Source organism: Fundulus heteroclitus, unplaced genomic scaffold (assembly GCF_011125445.2).
Source record: "Fundulus heteroclitus isolate FHET01 unplaced genomic scaffold, MU-UCD_Fhet_4.1 scaffold_337, whole genome shotgun sequence".
NCBI classification, from domain to species: Eukaryota; Metazoa; Chordata; class Actinopteri; order Cyprinodontiformes; family Fundulidae; genus Fundulus; species Fundulus heteroclitus.
In genome coordinates this window covers 87,315-112,055 of record NW_023396747.1, presented here as the reverse complement: position 1 = coordinate 112,055, position 24,741 = coordinate 87,315, and the positions used below count along the sequence as shown (strand labels likewise).

Genomic DNA, 24,741 nt, shown 5'->3' with positions numbered 1-24,741 from the left:
TATTAATTTAAACAATGCCACACAAAGTACATGTTCACCGATTTACACACGCTGTTCAGTGCCTGTGAAAATCTATCCGAGATATCAAAACAGCTTTAGCTTGAGCTCAAGTGTGAGCCACCACAATTTCCTCCGATTTAAGCCTGTTTGCTGATGGTATTCAGTGTTAGATTGCACCAAGAAGTTGGCCGAGGGATTGGAATCAGATGATTTTTAGGTCAACTGGCTATGACCAGTGACTGGCTGGTCAAAAAGTCCTAAATCCAATCTTTTTCCAACACATCACGCCCTTACACTGTCACATTGTGCTATCATCAGAGGGAGCAGAAAAGTATTTTCAGTATCTTGATCTGGTTAGGCTTCAAGTGTTGAGATCTCCACTACAACTCTCAGCTTCTCATCCAATAAGTTTAATCAACAGGATGGTGGTGCGTAGAGCTGGACGATATAGAAAAAAAGCTTATCGATTAAAAAAAAAATGCATATTGATCGATACCGATAATTATTGAAAATATTTAAAACCATATTTTATGTGCAGCTCTGCCTGGACATTTTATGATATTGCTAAATGATTTAATTTTAATAAAGAACACAAACACACAATTCCAATTAAATCTTTATTTAACCAACTTTTTTAACCATAACAGAATTTTTTTTAAAGAAAAATGACTTAAGAGACCTCAGTTACGTTATTAAATAATGACAAAGAATAAACTAAAGTGACCAGTAAAATTACCAAAATAAATATACCAAAATCATTTTATCACAAAGAAGGGAGCCCAGTTTAGCTTTGTTTTTTTAGACTTTGTTTTTACCGGTTCCTTGCAAATTTTACAGTTCACTGTGGTTTATTTCTGTCAGGCTGGCGAACTAGTAAAACCCCGTTTTGGGACTGTTTCCTCCGCCGCTACTTGCTGCGACATATTCACGTGCTCTGTGTTGTGGTTTGAGAGGGCGGTGCTTTGTGACGGCGTGTCTGGGTCCGCGATTACGATTGGTCGAGAGGAAGTAGTGACTGTAGCATCAACTAATATAATAGGCTGAAAGGAGGGAAGGAAAACTGTCTATCGAAGTTTTTTCGACGCTGTTTTTTTTCGTATCTCGATCGATATATATTGTTCTTGAATTATCGTCCAGCTCTAGTGGTGCGTGAACACACGCATACTTTTCTTTTTTGTCCTCCTCAATTAATATGCAACTTTAAAAGCCCTGAAAGGGAGAAAACTAATCTAGACATTTGACAAACATGTTCACTCCTGCTGGCATTGATTCTTCTTTAAAATCTTTGTTGTTCATTTGGTGCTAAGAGGATTTAAAACGATTGGTATCTTTGCGTAAAGACTGACATGAAAATCTTTGGCGATGTCCATCAGGCAATTTGATGCAGTAAATATTGCAATAATTGCATTTTGGCTACATTGTTTTAATAACTTGGTTATGATATGGATAAGTGGACTGATCTGTGCTAGGGCCATGTAAAAATGGGAAAAGTGCCTCTAAGTCCAAGACCATGGTCTTGAGCCAGAAAAGGGTAGAGTGCGTTCTCCGGGTTGGGGAGGTTGTACTGCTCCTAGTGGAGGAGTTTAAAGGTATACTATGCAACCGGGGTTGATTTTCCAGCGAGGCTCCCCCCAGAGGGCAAAAGTAAAAGTGCACTGTCATAAAGATGCTCAGCTGTTCTGGTTTCTCCGTCAAGCCAGGCGCGGTGGCTTTGAGCTTAGCAGACAGGCGAACTCAACGAAAAGTCGAAAAAACAGCAGTACAAACAATGACTAATACAGTGAAAGTATGAACATCAGGGTTTCCCGCAGCGCTATCTTGGCGAGGCGGCCGCCTCGCCAAACTCACACTACCGCCTGGCCAACATTCAAAAAAAATAAATAAAAAAATAAAAATAAATAAATAATAATAATAATAATAAAAAACTCGATATGCTTGCATGTTTATTTGAGGTTAACACGCGGTTCTTTGTTGCTTTCGCGCGTGCATATAGTGAATGGCAGGGCAAAAACACATGGAGTTCTCGCCGTAAAGCAAGACCGACTCTCGCGGTGTTGCACGAGACTTCTGAGCCTGTGGGTGCGGGCCGAGGGCTCTTGCAATTGCAAGTACGGTATTTCCCCCACAGACCACCAGGGCGGCCGAGAAAACCTTTGTTCAACCTGAAATAATTCATTTAATCATCCAAAACGGTATGGAACACATTAATTAACTGAAAAATGTTGCATAGTATGCCTTTAAGTATCTTGGGGTCTTGTTCACGAATGAGGGGAAGATGGAGCGGGAGATCGACAGGCGGATTGGTGCAGTGTCTGCTGTGAAGCGGGCGCTGTACCGATCCGTTGTGGTGAAGAGAGAGCTGAGCCAAAAGGCAAAGCTCTCGATTTACCGGTTGATCTACGTTCCTACCCTCATCTATGGTCACGAGCTTTGGGTCGTGACCGAAAGAACGAGATCCCGGATACAAGCGGCTGAAATGAGTTTTCTCCGTAGTGTGTCTGGGCTCTCCCTTAGAGATAGGGTGAGGAGCTCAGTCATCCTGGGAGGACTCAGAGTAGAGCCGTTGCTCCTCCACGTCGAGAGGAGCCAGTTGAGGTGGCTCGGGCATCTGGTTAGGATGCCTCCTGGACGCCTCCCTGGTGAGGTGTTCCGGACACGTCCCACCAGGAGGAGACCCAGGGGAAGACCCAGGACACGCTGGAGGGACTATGTCTCTCTGTTGGCCTGGGAACGTCTTGGGATTCCCCCGGAGGAGCTGGCCCAAGTGGCTGGGGAGAGGGACGTCTGGGCCTCCCTACTGAAGCTGCTACCCCCACGACCCGACCCCGGATAAGCAGAAGAGGATGGATGGATGGATGTGTTTTATTAAAATTAGGATTTGCTTTTTTCAGGTTGTGTCCATAGCATTGTCAATCAACAAACCAGTTTTTATTTTTGAATCGCAAATGGTGGGATTCTGTTACTGAGAGTTTTAAGCGCAAATGAAATGCAGTGTAATATTTGTCTCATTTAAACGTTTTCATTCTACAAATAATAAATGCCATACTTTTACAATGCTAGAATTTTAAAGGCTTAAAACACAAAATAGCTCAAAAAGTCTTAGTGAAAACAGCTTACATATTGCTTTGAAGCTAACCTTTAAATCATTTTCTTATTCATGATATTGGTCTTGCATTTTATTAATGTGCTTCCTTAATTTTTCACAGAGAGCAAAGAATATGACAGAAGATAGCTTTGCTAACCACATCCGGAGCCTTATTACTGACAACAGGATACACAATCCCGAGTATTACAACCTCACCCCATATCTGGACAGCATGGGTACCACACACGTGTCTGTCCTGGCTGAAGATGGATCAGCCGTCGCCGTCACCAGCACCATCAACTACATGTCAGTATCTGATAAGCTCTGCTTTGGCAGGAACACCTATAGATAGTTTACAGAAGAGTGGCTAACTTGGGGTCACAGATCATCATACATTTGTGAGTGGAGGGTTATAAAAACATGTTTTGCCGTATATCTGCAGCTGATTTCCCTCATTGATGATAACACAAAGTTCTTCATCAACTGAGCTACATAGAGAAGTGCAAATATGCTGCAAAAATACACAATAACGATTCCAGTCAGTCATACTTAAATAAAATTACTCAGTTGTGGAAAAATAATCATAAGTAATAATAAGTAACAATCCTCTCTTCATGTCAGTCAAGCTTAGCAGATGGTAAGTTCCGGTGGCGTCATGACCAGATCCTTGCTCAATTGGCCGATGGCATCGAGCAGGCAAAGAAAAGGGCAAGACAGAAGTCCAAAGGGCCTCGTTTTATACATTTTATCAGGGCAGGAGAAAGTGGAGCAGCAGGAGGGAGGAGCAAGGGGATCCTGTCTATGGCAAATGACTGGGAGATGCGAGCAGACCTAAAGAAGCAGCTCAGATTCCCTGAGGAGATAGCCCACACTAGCCTGAGGCCTGATATTGTTCTGTGGTCTAAAGGTACCAAACAGGTGGTGCTCATCGAGCTGACTATCCCCTGGGAAGAGAGGATGGAGGAGGCCTATGAGCGTAAGCTCAATAAATACCAAGCCCTCATCCTAGAGAGCCAGCAAAATGGATGGAAGACCTGGAATCTCCCAGTGGAGGTGGGCTGCAGAGGCTTTGCTGGACGGTCGCTCTGGAGAGCCCTTGGACTGCTGGGAATCGAAGGGCTGGCCAGGAAGCGGCTTGTAGCCAACGCCACCAAGCGGGCAGAGGAGGCATCTCGCTGGATTTGGATGCAGCGGGAGGTGCGGTGGCAGAGCCGAAGCACTAAGTGAACGGAAAGTGAAGACAGAGTTGGGTGGCATTCAGTGGGGGTGGGTCCAGGACGCTGGATCTGCCGTTGAGCCCCTCCGAGGTGTCATGGGCTTAAATCAATGAAACACCAGTGAAGGGGGGTGCCCATTTGATAACCTGCTGAAGCTACCCAACTCCTATTCCAGTCACAGAGACCGAGTGGAGCCTTGAGGGAAGGAGGCAGAGAGAACGAGCGATGCCACTGGCCCACAGATGGTGCAGGGGCAAGTACCTGTAAAGGTGGGCGAGTTGCGATACCCTTATCGTATTTTGCATATTCTAACCATATTGATCGATTTTGTGGTTTGCAGTGATAGTTTACTGTTAATACCTCAGTTTGATTAGCTTATCATATTTTTTTGCATGGTATGTGGTTAATGGTTTATGATATATATGTAGCACGGTCAGTACAAATGAATAAATAGGCCAAATAGAGATGCACAATGAAATAGGCTGATTGGCAGCTTCTCAGATTGACTGGCATTGATCAGCCAGAACTCCATAATTTGGATCAGTAAATGCACCACACAATATTCAACAAGTTATTGTTAAGCAAAGAAGACCTAATTAGGTTTTTACAGCATCAGTGAAATGTTTAAAATGAAGTCTGAAGTTTTAGAGTGATGTCAGAAGACATTAATTAATAACTTATTTTGAGTGAGGCTTTCAGAGGATAACAGGAAGGCTCAGCAGAGCACAGCAAAGTTACTGTCTTGAGCTTCCAATCTCTGTTTCTCATGGAACATGCCGGGTTTGGAAATGTTGGCAGGCTTTTAAAAGTCTAAAAGTTAAAGGCTTAGTTTGTATATTATCAAAGTTTCTGACCATTAAAAGTTCTCAGCCAACTACCTCTCAATTTTATCTGTCCAGACATGTAAGTAGACATGTATTACTTTTGTTAAAAAGTGAAAGAGAAGTGTTAACATGTTATTGCTCAGTTAATGGGTTAAAACAGAAAAAAAACACACAACTGTTAAAATTATACTGAATAAAATAATAAAGTAGTTTTAAGTTACTGATCGTATTATTACATACCTTTTTTAAGAATGAAAACTGCTGTTTTTGTTTTGTTTTATTAAGGAGTTTCACTCATGCAGAGTGCCTCAAGGCTCCGTGCTTGGCCTCTTCCTCTTCTCTCTTTACATTGTCCCTTGGGAGTCAGTTATAAGAAACCACTATATAGTCTTCTCTTTTAGGCAGAAGACAGTCAGACTTTTATGACACTAAAAATGAAAATAGTTGCTCTAAAAATAAGCTCCTGAAAAGTTTATGTTGTTTGGGCACATTGATGTCTGACATCAGTGTTGACCTGGGATCTTAAAGTCAGTATCTGACACTGACTGCTACACACCTGGGTGTAAGACTACAGAATAATCCTAACTTTGATATGTGGTTAAAATCTGTGGTCTAGTCCATCTTTTTCAAACTAAGACAGCTGACTAACGATTTTAATCTATGCTTTCATTACAACTTGCTTAGATTACTGCACTGCATTTTACTCTGGTCTGAATAAAACTAGTGGTTTGACTGTAGCTTGTCCAAAATGCTGCCACTCTTCTAGCAGCAATTTATTGGCTATTTATCAATTAGCAATTTATCTCACCTTCAGATTGATGTTAAAATTATTTTATTTGTTTTTAAATATCTTCATGGCCTTGCTTTCCAGGATCTGTCAGACCTTCTTCATCTGCATGCACCCTCCGTTTGCTCAGGTCTGCAGATATGTTTTTATTAGTCATCTGAAAAACAAAGAGTGTAAAGAGGTCACCACACTTTCTCTGTTGTTGTACAAAACACTGGATTCAAGTAGCTTTAAATAGCAGGCAGGCCATTTCACTTTCTGGGTTTAATGTTCTCTTAAAACACAGTTTGAGATGTTAGCTTTTGACGTTTTTATTGTTTGTTTTTCTGGATCTGCATCATATTCTACATTTTGCTGGCTTTAACTTTTTATTCTGTTTTGAAACATTTGTTTTTAGATTGTATAAATAATGTTGAGTTGAGAATATTAGTAGTGAGAAATATGGTAGTTTTGCAAGCAGAAGTTCTTCAAAAACAGTTCAACAACAAAACACAATCTTTTTTTCTCTAATTTTAACAAGAAAATATTGTAGCTGATTATAAAAGGCATTTTGAATTATCAGATTCACATCCAGGCAATGAAAACATCCCCAGTTATCATTAATCAATGGAGTTTGTTTATCAGTTTGATCTATAATTTGATCTTTAATCTCATTGGTGAATCAGGCTCAGTTTCATCAAGCCTATATGGTCTAACATTTTTCCCTCAGCTGCGACACTTGAAGCTCACAGGGGTTCGCTCTGTGTCTTTACACATAATCCAGCTGTTGATATTTTCCCTCTTTTCAGCTCCGTGCACTTCTAGCTTCTTACAGTTCATAGTCTTTGTTGTCACCTTTCACAGTGACAGGTTTCTCATCTTATTTTCTGAGTTTGAAGTATTGTTTGTGGTCGGAGCGGACAGAATAATGACTTTCTGCTTAGCTTTTAGCCCACTAATAGTCTTAAATGGGGAATCCTACCGGAAATACTGCACTTCTGATACATTGTAACCCCAGATTTAATGAGTATAGGTGTAGCTTTTCAAGCTCTGCGTCTCATTGTTCCTAAGTGACTGTAGAACCCCCCCCCCCGACAATTTTTATTTGGTAAAGTCAGTACCAGCATAATTTATACTCAATGATACGTGTTTGAGGCAGTGAGGTGGATGGATCCCCCTCCCCCCCTCCCATTTTAGTAATTTGACCTGGTCACTCCATTGAAGCAGGCAGATGAGGTCCACAGAACGGCTGTTCTGTGCTGTTTGCGGGCTTTTGGGGCCTTGAGGCCCTCATGGTTCAGAGGAAGGAGACCGGGTGGCCCCCTCTCCTTGGGAGCCTCAGGAGAAAAGTGGTTGTCATCTCTGGACAGGGGTAGACTGAAAGACTGAGCTTTGTACTGTGGGAGGAAAGTTTATAGCAACAGGGGACCCCTGCTAAGAGAAGGGCCGTCCCAGCTGACTCTCTCTCCTCTGTGGCTGTGTGGTCAGAATTCAATCTGACATCAATTATTTTCATCATGGCTGTATGGCACTACAACACTCTATATTTATCCATAAATCCTGATGAGTCCAATCAATTACTTCGACTGCAGTCATGTCATGATGACATCAAAAGCTGGATGACTTTAAATTTCTTGCATTTAAATTCTGACAAGACAGAAGTTGTAATCTATGGACCAGAGTCCTCAAAAAATAAACTTCTTAATCAATCACTTAATCTGGATGCCATTAACTTGCCCTGTGGTAATAAAGTAAAAAATCTTGGTGTTATTTTTGACCAAGACATGTAATTTAAATCCCCCATATTAATCAGGTTTCCAGAGTTTCCTTTTTTCACCTCAGGAATATCACCAGAATTAGAAAAATTCTGGTGATAATCCAGAGATATTCAGGGGTGATGCTGAAACTTCAAGGCTGGACTAATGTAATTCTTTACTATCAGGAAGTCCACAAAATGCAGTTCAAAGTATTCAGCTGATCCAAAATGCAGCAGCAAGAGTTCTGATGAAAATCAACAAGAGGGATCATATTTCTCCTATTTTAGCTTCCCTTCATTGGCTTCCTGTTAAATCAAGAATAGAATTTAAAAACTGTCTCTGTCTCTCTCCGAGGTCGGTCGTGGCTTTTCTCTCTCTGCAGCTTTTACCCCCCCCCCCCCCCCCCCCCTCCTGCTTTGCTATGTCTTGTCTTCTGAGCACTTTCTTCATATCAACCGAACTCTGAAAAACATGGATCTGGTAAGCTGGTCTCTCAATACTATTGATAAATTTTTTCCGACGGGTAGGCAACGGAAGGGGGACCCGTCCGGTCCTGATTTGACTTATTTTGTGAGATACACCTTAAATTCCTGGAGGAAAACGGTGTGTCTTTTGACCTTGTCATTCCTGGACGTTTGAAATTTTCACATTGGATTAAGGATACTGGGATCTCTACTTATTGTTTTTTGTGGATTTTTGAAGTATCGGCAAATACAGCGGATGTCGGAGCCATTTGGCCTTGATCAGGCTGCCGGTTGCATGATGCGCTCACTGTGGCTGTGAACGGACAAACCTGGAAGGTAAATGGAGCGAAGCCGAAAAGCTGCCTGTGTTGGAACACAGACTGACTTTGGTGGTTGAACTCAAGGGGAGATGGGATAAAATCTGGAAGTGAAGCGCGAAAAAGCCCAATAATTTGGAAAATTGGATTTACTATGTGGAGCCAGCAAAGGACTTAAAAGCTGACAGGAAAGGCAGTGCAGCTTGTCTCGTAACAAATAACATATTTGGATTCCCTCCCTATCAACTCCTGGATTGTTATGGCGGAGGGTGCTCAGAAAAGCCCCCGGCTACCCCCCTCCCCCGCTGACACCTGTGGATGCTTCTCTGAACTGTGTGCCGGCTGATAACATCAAGGACAATGGCCTCTGGAGAGTGTTCACGGAGATGAAACACTTTCGCCCATACACACACGCATAACTGATACTCATAAAACTGATGAATTACGCGCACGCGACAGGTCTCAAATGTTTACCTTCTGCATACATGTTGTATTGTGTTATTTGTGCTTTTCTTGCTATGAGGGTTTTTTGTGTCGGTTGTTTGTCTCTTTATTGGTGAGAGCATAAATAGGCAAACATCTGTCTCTTTTTTTCTCCCCCCTCTTTCCCCCATGTTGTTGCTCTTCCTTCGACAGTTCAAGGGCAGCGCCTTGTGAACTCCGTGTAGGCGGGGTTCGGGGCTGTTTGGAGGAATGTGGCCTTGACAGCTGCGCTATTTAGGCTGCGTTCCTTGGCAATGCAAGGCCTCAGTCAATCGTTCCCCCCAAAATGTTTGTTTGTTTAAGTTTATGTGATGGACGGTTGTACTGGAACTGACTTTTCTATTGCAATGCAAATTGTAATTGACAATAAAATTTGATTGATTGATTGATTGAAAATTCCCCTTCTAACGTATAAGGCCCTTAATAATCAAGCTCCATCATATATTAGAGGTCTGATTACCCCATATGTTCCTAACAGAGCACTTCACTCTCAGACTGCAGGTCTGCTGGTGGTTCTTAGAGTCTCTAAAAGTAGACTGGGAGGCAGATCCTTTAGCTATCAGGATCCTCTCCTGTGGAACCAACTCCTAGTTTTGGTCCGTGAGGCAGACACCCCGTCTACTTTTAAGACTAATCTTAAAACTTTCCTTTTTGACAAAGCTTATAGTTTGACATCAGGGTGTATTTTTCTCACTCTACTGAGTTCTACTGTTCTCCAGTTTTGCATTGCTTGTCGTCATTTCAGCTTTTAACTTTTTGTTCTCTCTCTTTTTTTCTTCATAGTAGGTACACCTGGTCTGGCGTTCTGTTAGCTGTGACATCTTCCAGGGAAGACAGATCACCCGTTACTACCATCTAATGTAGAACAGATTACTGGATCAATGTGTGCTTCTGTGCTTGCTTGTCTGTCTTGTTGTGTCTCTGGTCTGTCTTCTCTAACCCCCAGTCGGTCGAGGCAGATGACCGTTCACGCTGAGCCCGGTTCTGCTGGAGGTTTTCCTTCCCGTTAATGGGGAGTTTTTCTTTCCACTGTCGCTTCATGCATGCTCAGTATGAGGGATTGCTGCAAAGCCATGGACAATGCAGACGACTCTCCCTGTAGCTCTACGCTTCTCCAGGAGTGAATGCTGCTTTTAAGACTGATGCAATCAACTGGTTCCCTTATATAGGAAATTTTTGACCTTCTCTCTCCCCCCATTTGTCAGATCATCTCCCATATCTCTCCTATTTGTGTACTACTACCAATTGTATTACAAAAATCTCTCCAAAATTTTTATCTTTGCTTGTCAATGCAGACGACTCTCCCTGCTTTTTCTATTCAGTTAGACCTTTTGACAACTTAAATGCCTTATTTCTTTCTCTTAATACTAATTTCCACTCATCATTCCACCATGGAACTGGTTTCTTCCCATTGCCTAATGTCTCCTTAACTTCTTTATTTTTTTCCCTCAGATTCTGAACCAGTTGTTTCATATTCTCATTTGGAGGCACTCCTACAACAATTTCTCTGTTTATCTACTCTTGCAGTTGTCTTAACTTTAACTTTGCATATCCATGGTAGTTTCTTTACTTTTTTCACCCGGCCTGTCGTGTTACACCCAATCACGGAAGGTCGGGTGAAACAACTGCTGTTGGCGGGGAGCCGCGGGGACGAGCCCGTGGATTCCGCCGGCAGCCAGCTACGGGTGAAACGGATCCGGCCATGGGCCCCAGTGCCCATGGCTTGGGCGGGGTCACTGGGGCCACACGCTGCAATCTCTGCAGGGATGAAGAAAAAAATAATTCAGAGTAGCTCTTCTAAACAATTTTTCTATAAATGTGTAATAAAATCCAGGAATGCATTAAATTAACCAGGTGAATTTTTCACATTATTATTATTATTATTATTTTATTATTATTTTTTTTTTACAAATATTGGATATTGATAATTGACCAAATATGATTATGGATCTCATGTGTATACAACTTCATTTGGGTCCATCTAGATCCAGACTATTTGGCCATTGCCTCCCACCCCCACTACTCCGTCAAATCAATGGCTTTAGAGTTAGAAGTGAGGCAGGTCCTAGAGCAGGAACATGTAATGATTTAGAAACAAATGTATCTATGGGTGAATTATTAAGGATACTTCTCTGTATAAAAAAGCTTTTTTTTATGGCAGCACAACTTTCAAGACCAGTTTTTATGTGGGACCTAACTAAAGAAAGGGAGTGCATTATCAGACTGCCATCACCTGGTTTATCTAACTTGGACGTGTTTTTTACAGATTTGGCTCCGGGATCTACTCTTCAAGCACTGGAATCATCCTAAACAATCAGCTGATCGACTTTTGTAGAAGGACTGTTCACATCTCTCCTGGTAATCAGATTAAGATGTCATTTCATTTTTACTATAGTAAGTTGAGAACAATCCTGGAGTCTCGTACAACTTGTTTGTATGATTGCCTTCTTCTCTCTGTTATAGTAGTGGTGAGAGGGGAGCTGCAAGAATTGTGACAAACTCATGAAAACTTTTACATACCATCAAATTCCCCCTCTTTATTTAATCAGGCCAGAATTCCAGTCTCCTCCCATTTCTTCTGTTTTAGGATGGTATCGACCCAGTTTCCATTTCTGTAATCTACTCAGGTGTAATGGTTTGTTTCATATGTGGTGAACAATAACATGCCTGCAAGCTGAATTTGTTTGTTCACAAACATATGAGAATCCATCTTGTCCTACTCCTGCCTCAATCGGAACTGTGATGGTCCGACCAGTAAGGCACAAGGACAAAGGCATATATAAAAAGTATTTTCTATTTATTTTCACAAAGGACTTCCAACATGAAATCTCAAAAATGTAACAAAATGGGCCCAAAAGAAATCAACTAATGCATACCTTACTCAGGATAAAAAAAAAAAAAACTGACCTACCACAACGAACACACAGGGAAATTTATACACAAAGGCTAGCCTACACAAACAAGGAGGGGTGGGAGATGAGACAAAGAAACAATGCATAAACATAAATAACTAATTCAAACCAACACATTTTAACTACAACACACAACTATCAAAAACAAAACAACCTAACACCACAATCGTTTTAGAAGTTATACCATTAGTAGTAGAGAGAGCAGATTCTTTAACATCAAGTCCCCTGCTTCCAGCAGCCTGATGGTCTCTTCAACTTCTTGCTTTGCCTTTAAACCAGTCCTCTCTCCCAGTCAGTCCTTCAAACTCAGCAAAAGAGAGTAGTTAATGATTGACATGGAATACATTACCTGCAGAACTGAAGGGAGAGTCAAACTGGGTGCTTTTTAAATATAAACTTAAAGACTTTTTATTGAAAGGTCAGATATGTGAACATTACAGTTTTTATTGGTTGCTTTGACACAGCAGTCAACTCAAAACCCACATTTTTCAAAACAGTTAACGCAGAGACCTAAACAGTGGCACCAATGGTCAAAATTAAACATTTTGTTTGCAAAAGGTTACAACTCTGCCAAAACATTTAAAATATGGACCAAAAGTAAATTTTGCCCTCAAACAACACAACTTGCACACAAATGTTTGAGCCCTTCCAATCATTCGTTATACAGGGGGCAACAATATACAAAATACCACTCTCAATGTGAATCAGTGCAGCATTGCTGGTTCATTGTAGCCAAAGACTGTACGCAGCTTACATGTCAGTGTCATTTGTAGTCAAATCTGCCTTCTTGCAACAAATGGATCCAGAAACAGATATGCTGTGATGCAAATTTTATTGATTTATTGATTGATTTACCACATGATCAATCGTAGTTGCCCAAATTTCATCTGTAACTTCAGCCCTTCCAGCTACACTGCCACCTCGTACACGGACTCCTCTTCCTCATAATCTTCGTCCCCTGACCCATCTACCTCTTACTGACTCTCATCTGCCTTAGAACATCCATGCTTGCAAAGAACAACACACAACATGGCACCTTTTACGTAAAGCCTGCAAACTGACTGCAAATTGAAAAATTGTGTAAAGAGGTGTCAATCAGGTAACCTGACAACAGCCAGCTGTATGTATCGCTCCGCCTAGCTCCACTCACATACATCTGGGACACGGCTCATTGAAAATGATTTCCCCAACCAAATTTTTGGTCTGGCCAATCAGGACGCAGGGCGGGTGTTTCATGGCTGTGACGTAGTGGAGAAGCCACCGTGAGATTCCAACAACAATGGCGGCTCGCATCGAGGAAGCAAGCGTTAGCATTGATGCTGCTATTTCCTCCGTGTTGTCCAATCTATCTGATATTGTTTCATTAAAAGAACATCAGAGAACGGCTCTGAAGGCTTTTGTTGGTGGAAACCATGTTTTCGCCCTTCTCCCGACCGGATTTGGCAAGTTTTGTTTTCCGGGGCGCGTACGCGGACGCGCCCCGGAGCGGTTAGCGGTTAGCGCTAACCATATTGGGAGGCCTATTAGTCCTCAACGCGGTCAGCCCGGGATCGACTCCGACCCGCGGCCGCCTGTCTTCCCCCCTTCTTCCTGTCAGCTCACTGTCAATAAAAGGTGTGCCACTACAGTGTTTCCCGCATGGATTTGCTTATGCGAGGCGGACCGACTCGCGGGGGGGGGTGTACGACACGTTTTCCGCGGACCGGCTCGCGGAGCGGAGGGGGGGGGGGGGGGGGGGGGGGGGGGGGGGTGGACGACACGTTTTCCGCGGCCGCCTCGCCAAGATAGCGCTGCGGGAAACCCTGCACTAGAGCCGCAAACACATAAAAAAAAAAAAAAGGTTTTTTTTTCCGGCGTCGGTCTCATCAGCGTCACGGGTTAGCTTCGGTGTGAGTGGTTGAAATAGCACGTTGATAAAGATGACAGACAAGTGGCTTATCCAATCATATGCAAGGAGTTTTGATAAGGCCCAGCCTTCAGTAAAGGCAATGCCTATGGCGGTGTCCCAGATGTATGTGAGTGGAGCTAGGCGGAGCGATACATACAGCTGGCTGTTGTCAGGTTATCAATCAGGTGCTTCAGTGATTTCATTCTGTACAAGAAGTTTCTAAGAGCTTGGAACATATAGTTTCTGTTTTGCTACCACAGCTAAAGCAATGGAGTTTGGACTGTTTGAATGACATCAAATAAACAAATAAACAAATAAATAAATAAATAAATAAATAAATAAATAAATAAAATGTGTTTACTAAATGTGTGCACCCAAAATAGTAAACAACCTAATGCAAAAAAAAAAAAAAAACACCACAAGAGTGAAATTATAAATATAGTGTGAAGACATTTAAATAAATACTAACACGGAGGAAAAGATGGAACCTCCACAGGAACCAAAAAGGGTTCAGACCAATTACGCTGCAAAGTATTATGGTTTGAGGCAAGACATATAGCTGTGACGAAAGACATGGCAGCGCAGGAGGACACACGACTAGGTGCCATTATTACATCTGTTTAGTATTGTATTCAATCTCTTAACTTTGAAATCTTTAATTAAATTCCAGTGCAACCAATTGTTTTCAGAAAACTACTACTTAGCAATCTGTAACTGGTACGCATCCCAATGGTGTAATATGGTGGTGGCAGCATCATGCTGTGGGCGTCCTTTTCTTCAACGGTCACAGAGAACTTAGCCAGAGTTGATGAAAAGATGGATGGATCTATATGTAGAGAAATCTCACAAGGAAAACAGATGAGAGGATGCAAAATATTTAAGACTGGCCCAGAGGTTCACATTCTAGCAATAGGCCGGCCCAAAACATACAACCAGTGCCACAATGGGATGATTTAATACTGAAAACATGATAACGTTTAGACCTAAATCTGATTGAGGATCTGGGGAAAGATTTAAAAAGTATTTATAAAGATGCTCTCCATTCAAACTGGCAACACTTAAGCTACGTTACAAGGTAGAATGTGCAAAACTTTCATTTTCTAGATGTGGAAAGCTGGAAGAGACATACCTCAGTAAGTGTAGTGAAAGGTATTGACTCAGGGTGGCTGAATACATAAGCTTCAAGCACTTTTCAGGCTTTTATTCATAAAATGTGGAAACCATTCATAATTTTTCTTCTACTTCACAATTATGTACTAAGACATATACCGTTCTGATAAAATACAGAGGAATTTATGAAAACATCCAAGGAGTATAAATAACCTTTGCAGGCCATATATTCTTACTTTTTGTATACTTACTTTCAATGGTCCAGTGTTTGAGATATGAAAGAGAATAGAAAACACATTTGGAACACAAAACTGTTGGAAAATCAAATTAGCATGAATACGTCCCTTTTTAAAGAGACATTCAACAAAAGATGAGACACATGAAGATGAACTCCATGTCTTTCTCTGTCTGACTCATATTTATTTACTATGGAAGAAAAACAGTCTCATTGGAATCTGCCTTTTTTTAACACTGAATTTTATACATTGAATTTTTTTAACACCGAATTTCAAACTGAATTTATACACTGAATTTTTTTAGACATTGAATTCCTTACACTGAATTTTAATCTGGTAAAAATTCGCCAGCAAAAAATTCACCTGTGAAAAATTCACCTGCAAAAATGCACCTGCAAAAAATTCAACTGCAAAAATTCAGCTGCAAATGTGTTGACTTTTGGTGAACTAAGGCCATAGCAAACAACATTTGATAGAGTCGAGCGACTTCTAACCAATGAAATCGGCTCATTTGGTCACGTGACAGAACAGCCGGGAAACTTCTGTTTCAGCGCTTTCCTAAGTAAAATAACATTAGCTTTACTGTAATGGTTAACTGTCGCAAAATTTCCAAAAATTTCAGAGCAATTGAAGTGACAGATCAGTGCCACAGCCTCAAACTATTCATGACTGAGAGGAAGACATGACGAAGTGGACTTATATAACGAACGAGGAAATTTTCTAACCGTTTTGTGTCGGCACTTGGTGCGGACGGCTCTAAATTCCAGTGTACCGAGCCGAACCTCCGCAATGGAAAAGTTGGCACAGAGTTTATAAATAGCAACATGGATAAACTGGTATTCATGGAGGGTGATGCCCATTCAAGCCAAAGCAAGTCCGACGTTCACTCTGCTGGATCCTGACTACATCACCCAGAGCTACCGGAGTGCTCTGGTGCTGCGACTCCAGGGGAAGTCCTTCAGTCATGCAGCAGGGATCTTATGGACGGTAGGTTAATGAATGGTCCGAGTCAAATCAGCTGTTGCCTCGTTGTGATTAGATTGCAGGTCAGTTAATGTTACAAAGATAGCAGTGCTGAATGTTCGGGGTTGAACTGATGTTATAATTGGATATCAAAACATTCAGACTGACTTGAAGTTTGAAATTGTACCAATCTGATGTTTGGCCTTAAAGCTCTTGATGCAAGCTTGTCACGTTAAAATGAAAGTTAGCTTTAGAATGAAGCTGTAACTTTATTTCCAGTTTATATGTTAGGGTATCAGCGTTAAAGAGCTAATGAAAACATTGGATTTAAAGCATTTGTGAAATTAATTTTGGTGTATGTAAACGGTTTTTATTTTCCTAATCAACAGATTGAGCATCTTTTCAAGATAAGTGAAAATCTGATCTCTGGTTCATTGATGCTGCTTAAGGTCATTCAGGTTATTCTGTCAGCACACCACCTCTTCCTGCCTATAAAGGTAAGCACACCTTTCTAATCCTTAACAGTCTAATCTTTAATGGCAATTTGGATGTATATTAGGAAGGTAAGTAGAAAAATATGGATACTTTATAGTTATCACTATATATATATATATATATATATATATATATATATATATATATATATATATATATATATATATATATACACACATTATCCATAATTTCTACTTACCTTCCTGATATTTGTTAATGTTATACTTTTATATAAATGACACCAAGGACTGTACTATAAATAAAGAATGACTTTTGTTAAAAGGTGCAGTTTGCCGTGGTCTGACTGGATTGTCCTGAACAGATGAGCAACGCCATCATCCCCAAAAGGCAGAATGATGGATGTTTCCTGCACCACAAAGAATTAGATGGCCTACAAATGTGCTATAAGTGAAATGTTTAAACTTAACAATGTTTTACCATTTTAAAAGTAAAATGTATTTACATTTAATGTAAAGAAATTGCCTAAATTAAGAAATTTAATAAATGAAATATTGTATCTTCTTGCCAGTTTATGTACATAAGATACACTTTAGGTTGTTACATGTGCTTAGGACAACATCCACTTGATCAAAGTATTAATAAATGCAAATTAAATTACCAAGTCAAATTGATTGTGAAATTTAATAGTACACACTTTAGTTGGACACAACTTTTGCATATGTAAACATCTGAATAGTCTGAAAATATGGATATACAATACTTAAGTTATTAAAAATGAAAAATTAATTCCAAAACCTCCAGGTGGTAAACAAAGAAATATTTAAAAGCACAGATCCAAAACACATTCTAATGTATTATAATTCCACTGATTTACAGTAGAATATAACTAATCGGGATCTTTTTTGGCTTCTCCGCTCAGACAGCATCTTCGTGGATGATTCCCCCTGCATGCTCACAGGGGCTGCACAGTTTCGAAAGATTTTGTCCATTTTTATATACCAAGTTAATGGTTACAGTCTGGGAGATTATTGTGAAAACGTTGAGCTTCCTGATAACTCTTTCCACATGTATGTGAACATCTGCAATCCTTGTTGCAGTTAGACCCTCATTAGAAAACCATCCTCCTTTTATGAGTTAATGCTGGTAGAACAAGGTTAAATCGCCTCTCAAGCAGATCTCTGGTGGTAAAGCCTCTGAATGCTGTCACTTCATCGCCAGGACAAAGATACTCCAGGAAGCCAGGCCCTTCCCTGCCACATACATTATTTTTTCTTCTTCTTCTTCTTTTCTCCTAGGTGTGATCATCAGTGCCTGTAGTGTCAGCATTTTTATTCATAGGTGACTCTGATTATGGAGCGGTCCGGTCAGCCTCTGCATCACAGTGGCTGTCATCTGTCAAACACAAGACCACTATCAGTTTAGCAGACAGCAATATAAACATCAAGACTACTTAAAACTACGTTAACACCAAGCTAATAGAACAACACCTGGATCATTACTCATTCAAATATTCATATCACATATTCCTATCAGTTTTTATAAACACCCTGAGTTAGTATCTGGGATGCCATTTGTAAGGTTACACAGTCAAGATATAACAGCAATATTTTGGGTTCTTTACTGTCATAATAGGAAAAAAATTGGGTTTTCATTTTTAAAGCCAGATTTCCACCATGTTATACATTTGTAAATGTCCCAGTTCCAAACTCAATATTTAATTACACAGCTAAATGTTTAGTTTGTAAACTAAGTATTATGCTGCAAACCAAATATTTAGTTTTCAAATTAAATATTTAACTCCAAAGTAAACGTTTAGTTTATATACTAAACGTTAACTTTGGAGCTAAACATTTAACTTGTTCATTAAATATTTCATTTGGAACTGACTAGTTTAAAGATTTATGAATAGCAAAAATGAAAAATGAACCCTGCCTTTTATCTCTTATGACAGGCTAAATATATTTTGCTGTAAATCTTTCATTGTCTAACTTTACAAACGGAATTCCATACCAATTTGCGGGGTTGTAAATATATACAGATAATAATTCACAGGGAGAACAAAGCTAAATGACGGTTGTCTTCATGTGAAAGCATATGTTTTATCAAAATGGACACAAACTACACAGTTAAGAGTTAAAGTAGGCTAACGTTAGCTTACCTGTCTGCTCTCCTCTTTATCACCTTGGAGCTTTTAATGCAGTGGTCCCCAATCCTGGTCCTCGAGGGCCGGTGTCCTGCAGCTTTTTTTTGTTACTCTGCTTCAACACACCTGAGTCAAATAATGAAGTCATTAGGAGGAGTCAGGTGTGTTGGATCAGGGACACATGTAAAACCTGCAGGGACACCGGCCCTCGAGGACCAGGATTGGGGACCACTGTGATAGTGCAACTTCGTAGCCCAGCCACGTTTCTGGCATCGTTGGTCTTCAGTCGGTCTTTTGTCTACAAAATTAAAAAAATACGGTCGCTTCGGTGGTTTCTTCAGACTTAAAGCTTTTAACCACAGGTGGAGGGATTTCTCGTTCTTTGGCTAAAGGAAGTAGGGCACCTCGCATCGCATCTTGTACACCGTTGATGATTAAAACACTCCAGCATTAACCTTTCTTTTACACCCATTATTATGACCGTACAAACGATCCCAGTCTTCTTTGAAGTCATATTTACGAGTAATTTGAGACCAAGTAGCTGCAATGAGTGGCTTTTCAGCATGCTCGCTAGACAGGAAGTGACCCGCCAGAAGTTTGGCACAGAAAACCGTCAACTCACTGTCTCCGTACTTCCGTTGAAAATAGGGTGAAATTAGACTTTTTCTTATTTCATAGATATGATTACAAAACGTCAGGTAGCTACTAATAGACCTCTATTAGAGTTTTTCATCTAAGCGGACTGGATGAAGTAGTTGAGCCAATCACAACTAGTGCAGCACCCATGTCTGCCAAGGCTCTTGGTTTGATCCGGAAGAAGCAGTCGGCCGCCGGCCGCTTCTTCTAGTTGTGATCGGCTCAGTTGTTTCACCCTGTCCGATTACATGGAAAACTCAAATGGCTATCTATTAGCTGCCTGACATTTTGTAATCATATCTATTTAAGTAGAAAAACTCCTCATTCAGCTCTATTCAGCCAGGAAGAAAGCTGAGCCCAGCTGTTGCCACGTGACCAAATGAGCCGATTTCATTGGATAGAAGTCGCTCGACTCTATCGAGTGCAGATTGCTTTGGCCTGAGTTCATCAAAAGGTCAACAAATTTGCAGCCAAATTTTTGCAGTTGAATTTTTGCAGGTGAATTGTTTGCAGGTGAATTTTTGCAGGTGAATTTTTTTGCAGGTTAATTTTTGCAGTTGAATTTTTGCAGCTGAATATTTTGCAGCTGAATTTTTCACAGGTAAATTTATTGCTGGCGAATTTTTACCAGATTAAAATTCAGTGTAAGGAATTCAATGTCAAAAAAATTAATTGTTTGAAATACGATGTTAAAAAATTCAGTGTTTAAAATTCAGTGTTAAAAAAGGCAGATTCCAATGAGACTGTTTTTCTTCCATAATTTACTGGTGCTCCATTGAAAGCATTTCCAATCATTTATCTCTTCTTCTTTTGACAATGTTGGCATGAACTGCAGTTGTCTGTGCTGTCAGTCATGGCTCATGTTGTGTCTGCAGGGGAGCAGCCCCCTTCCTCCATGGCCCCTGCTGTGCTGAAGTCTGACTCGGAGATACTGGTGATTGGAGCGAGTGGTGGGAGCAGGATCACATCGGCATTGGCCTCTGTAAGTGGCCATGGCAATCACAATAACTGTACTCAGGATTAACTGCTGCACACTGATGCTCCTCGCTGTAGTCACAGCTAGGTCTTCCTTCATGATCACCATGACTGTTATCAGCACATTCCCATCAGGATGTCTTCTTTCTCTTGCAGGCCCTCATCAACCACCTTTGGTTTGGAAAGAGCCTTAAGAAGGCAATTAATGCTAGTCTTGTCTTTGTTGACTCTGTAAACTCAGTAGAGTTCGAAAATGACTTTGACAAGGTAAGGTAAGGCAAGGTAATGCATTTGACTGTTTTCAGGGGTCAGGTAACACACTGCACAGCTTTAACCTAATCCTATTTTTCCTTCTTTTTCTTCAGGAGTTAATCGAGACTCTTGCAGGATTGGGGCACCAGCTGAAACAAGTTGACATCTCATATCATTCCTCAGTTAATGCTGTGGAAAAAAAGGGCGGCTGTGTCTGTGCTGTGTCTGATGAAAGGAAACAAGGAGAAGCAGCTGGTTATTGACACCAAGAGTCATGCTGGTTGCAGAGGATGTCCGGAAAATGACCGAGATCCTCCTGCAGCAGAAGGTGCCTGTTGTTCTTGGACATCACTGAATAAGACATGGAAAAACAGGTTTCATTTGTAGAGGCTTTGCAGTAACATGTCTCCTTTTGACTGGAATAAACTCACACAGACTTTTTGTCTTGAATATATTTGTCCTTTCTTGATTTTTTCCTTTTACGATATGAAGGTCATAGTCATCATCCACAAAGCCTCTCAAGTAACTTCATATTTTTTTTACATGTAAATGGGGCTCATGAATACTTGGCAGGCAAGTTTTGTGTAAAGACCTGATTTTAATAACCAGGCCTGCAAGCTGAATTTTCCCGGTATTTGAGCGTTCAAAAACAGCCGAGAATCCATCTTGTGGCACTCATCTAAATTTTTCGGCCTGAACCAAAAATGGTTTGGGCCAATAATGTTGCAGTATTACAGTTTAAAGGCATACTATGCAACATTTTTCAGTTAATTAATATGTTCCATACCGTTTTGGATGATTAAATGAGTCATTTCAGGTTGAACTAAGGTTTTCTCGGCCGCCCTGGTGGTCTGTGGGGGAAATACCGCACTTGCAATTGCAGGAGCAGTCGGCCCGCAGTCACAGGCTCAGTAATCTCGTGTGCATCGCGAGAGTCGGTCTTGCTTTACGGCGAGAACTGCTACACGCCCGCAGTGAAAGGTGTGCTCGTTGGTAGCGCAGTGGCGATATTTGTGCAGTTATCATGGCGGAACCAGCGAGAAAACAGCGAAAGCCCATGTTTGAGCAGGTTTCTGCTGATGCGGTTGTAAGTAACATTGTAGGGTTTCCCTCACGCTACCGCCTCGCCGACATTCCAAAAAAATAATAATAAAAAAATAAAACTAACTCGATATGCGCGCCGCTCCGCTCAGCCGGTCAGCGGTGCAAAGTTTGTTTCCCCCCCCCCCCCCCCCCCCCCCCCCCCCCCGCTCCGCTCCGCTCAGCCGGTCAAATAAACATGCAAGCATATTGAGTTTTATTATTATTATTGTTATTATTATAATAATCTTTTTTTATGTTGGCGAGACGCTACCGCGGCGGCGGCGGCTGCGGCTTGGCGAGGCGGTGGCGGTAGCGTCTCGCCAACATAAAAAAAAAAAAAAATAATAATAATAATAAAACTGGCGAGGCGGCGGCGGTCGCGGCTTGGCGAGGCGGCGGCGACCGCCTCGCCAAGATAGCGCTGCAAGAAGCTTGATGTTCATACCTTCACTGTGTTATTCATTGTTTGTACTGCCGTTTTTTCCACTTTTCGTTGCGTTCGCCTGTCTGCTAAGCTCAAAACAACCGCACCTGGCTTGACGGAGGAACCAGAACAGCTGAGCATCTTTACAACAGTGCACTTTTACTTTCACCCTCTTGGGGGAGCCTCGCTGGAAAATCAACCCCGGTTGCATAGTATACCTTTAAGGCGGGACATGCAGTGGCGACAGAGGCAAGAGCTGCCGAGCCCAAAGCCGAACCAAAATAAACACGGCAGAGCAGGATCTATTTTGTTAAGACTCAATTATTGTGACAAGCATCATTATCAAAATAAGCGTGCCTTGACCAGCGTAACCTGTTGCGGATTCTCATGGCACCTGTTGCTTACATTTTCATTTGATACTGTGACTAAAACCAACCTTTGGTGGGCGGGCTCAAAGTGTTGCTTCCTCTCATCAGCTCGGAAAGTTCTACTGAATGTCCCTTTTCTTGAATGTATTTAATGGGAGAGTAAGGTAGTGAGGTTAAGGGTCAGCAAGGTGAACAAAATACCAGCCTCAGCCATCGGTTCCAGCTTCTTCTGAAGACTTTTGTTTGTTTTCTCATGACTCTGACCACCCCTCCTGAGCTTCCAAGAACTCAATGTTTTTATAGCCAAGTGGTCACACACCTGCACCTGAGTGGACCTGGGGTCCGTTCTTCGTACGTTGCTTAAAACATCCGAAATGATTTCATCCGGCTAATTATGATCCGGCTAATTAGGTTCTTCGAACACACCTGTTGTTTACGATTAGTAAGGCTGGATTGAGTTATCTGAGATAACTGCGCGTTCATGCGTTTGTTTAAAAGGGGAAATGTATCGATAGTAGAAACATTGATCAGCAGCACTGCTATTGGCTGTTCAGCATGGCCAAAGAACGCCCACAGTTTTTCTCCCAATCAGAACACGAGCCTTTAATAGAAGGTTATGCCGAATTTGAGTCATTAAAGTCATACATTTGAGTCATTTAAAATGACAGGTAACACCTCAAAGTCTGCTAAAGCCAGGAGACAGGGCTGGCAAAAAGGAACAGAAAAATTAAATGCGTAAATACTGTCCATGGTAGATGTTTCTATCACTTTCTACAGTATGAATTTTTGCATTTAATAATTTCATATTTACTTTGTTCTTTTATGTCAGAGCCTCCACGGGACTCACTAGAACATGGGGACAAGTAAAAGTCAAATACAAGAAAATTCACTTTTCACTTTTTCACTTTTTCTTTTTTTCTTCTTGTTCTTCTTTTCCTCACCTACTTTCTCATTGTAGTGTCCATATAATTTAAGACATTCCCCACATGAATCATAATAAAACTATTCACATTCATAAATCAAGCAGAGCACTATGGCAAAAGCCGTACTGCTCCACTTGTGAAAGTCAAATCTGATGAGCTCTTTTTGGCATTAAGACAACAATTCTTATTGCCACATTGCCAGACAGGACACTGGATAAAATTTTTTAAAGTGTTTTGTTGAATAATGATAAGGCATTTAGCCACCGGGCCGGACTAAATTGTTCGGTGGGCCTGAACCGCCCCGCGGGCCGTATGTTTGACAACCCTGCTCTAATTGGTAGAACCCAACAAGGCACTCAATGACATCATCCAAACATTTAAGCAGGAAATACTGGCCCGGCCTCTCCCATACTCCTGACCTGGACAAACAATGGTACATAAAAAAGAAAACCAAATACCATGAATATACTTTGAAACCAAATAAACAAGTTCAACCAATAATCCAGAAGTAGTAGCTTTAACCTAAACATATAAATAGACGGAAACTGCAACATAATGCTAAGACAATAGTATATAGTTGTAAGTGAAGCAAAGTTGCAAACTAATGTTTAAATTTAAGCATTATGACCAGCTACAGAATGTAAATGAATCCAAAATAAGAAAAAGGGACAAGTGGTGAACACAAACTGAACCACTCTGTCACTGGGAGCAGGCCCAGATTGATAATGTGCAAAACAGAAAGTGCTATGCGTTATCCCTCTGGCTTGCCAGGTTATTATTTTAAATGCTAGTTCCAATTGCTTCTTTTAGTTATATTCTTAGACTTAGACTTAGACAACTTTATTTGTCATTTTGTATGCACAGAGTGCGTACAGAACGAAATTTCATTTGCATATAGCTTGAAATTTACAGTGAACTGCAGTAGATTACAGGATAAAGTAAATTTCATGTAAACAGGATTAGATCACAGCTTTATACGTGGAGGAAATAGGGAAGTCTGTCCAGCCAGTGCACTTGGACCACCTAGTGGCAGAGAACGGGACAGAATTGTGCAACACCATTTTTTAATGTTTAATAAAACGAAACAAACAATGCTTAGTTCCTGTCGTTTTATTTAAACAATTCTTTATAAAGAAAATACAGCCCTTCCTGTTGCTTATTGAATTTTCTGTATTTGCAGCAATAAAATGTGATTTTTTTGTAATTTTAGAAGGAAATACTGTTTTCTTATAGACTTTATGTACGTTAAATAAAGTGAAAAGAAAGTGCCAAGGCTAAAACCTTTCTAGAGAGGAAGACCTGAAAATGATGTTTCAATTAAATATGGCAAACAAAACCTACAGAGTTCTCAGACCACACCAGAGATACACTATATTGCCAAAAGTATTTGCTCACCCATCCTAATTATTGGAATCAGGTGTTCCAATCACTTCCATGGCCACAGGGGAATAAAATCAAG

At 40.9% G+C, this 24,741-nt stretch overlaps 1 protein-coding gene across 2 annotated transcripts in view; it reads left to right on the top strand.

The window, feature by feature from the left end:
- LOC105917312 (glutathione hydrolase 5 proenzyme-like) overlaps positions 1-24,741 on the top strand; it is an 81,420-nt gene that overhangs the window by 6,030 nt on the left and 50,649 nt on the right. The window contains exons 8-12 of one of the 2 annotated variants that reach the window (XM_036130326.1): positions 3,207-3,391; positions 11,180-11,271; positions 20,133-20,239; positions 20,389-20,499; positions 20,598-20,893. In XM_036130326.1, coding sequence (XP_035986219.1) covers positions 3,207-3,391; positions 11,180-11,271; positions 20,133-20,239; positions 20,389-20,499; positions 20,598-20,747 — 645 coding nt within the window. In that variant the 3' untranslated portion in view covers positions 20,748-20,893. Of the gene's footprint in view, positions 1-3,206; positions 3,392-11,179; positions 11,272-20,132; positions 20,240-20,388; positions 20,500-20,597; positions 20,894-24,741 lie in introns of those variants that run through there. The other variant, XM_036130327.1, reaches the window with a different exon arrangement.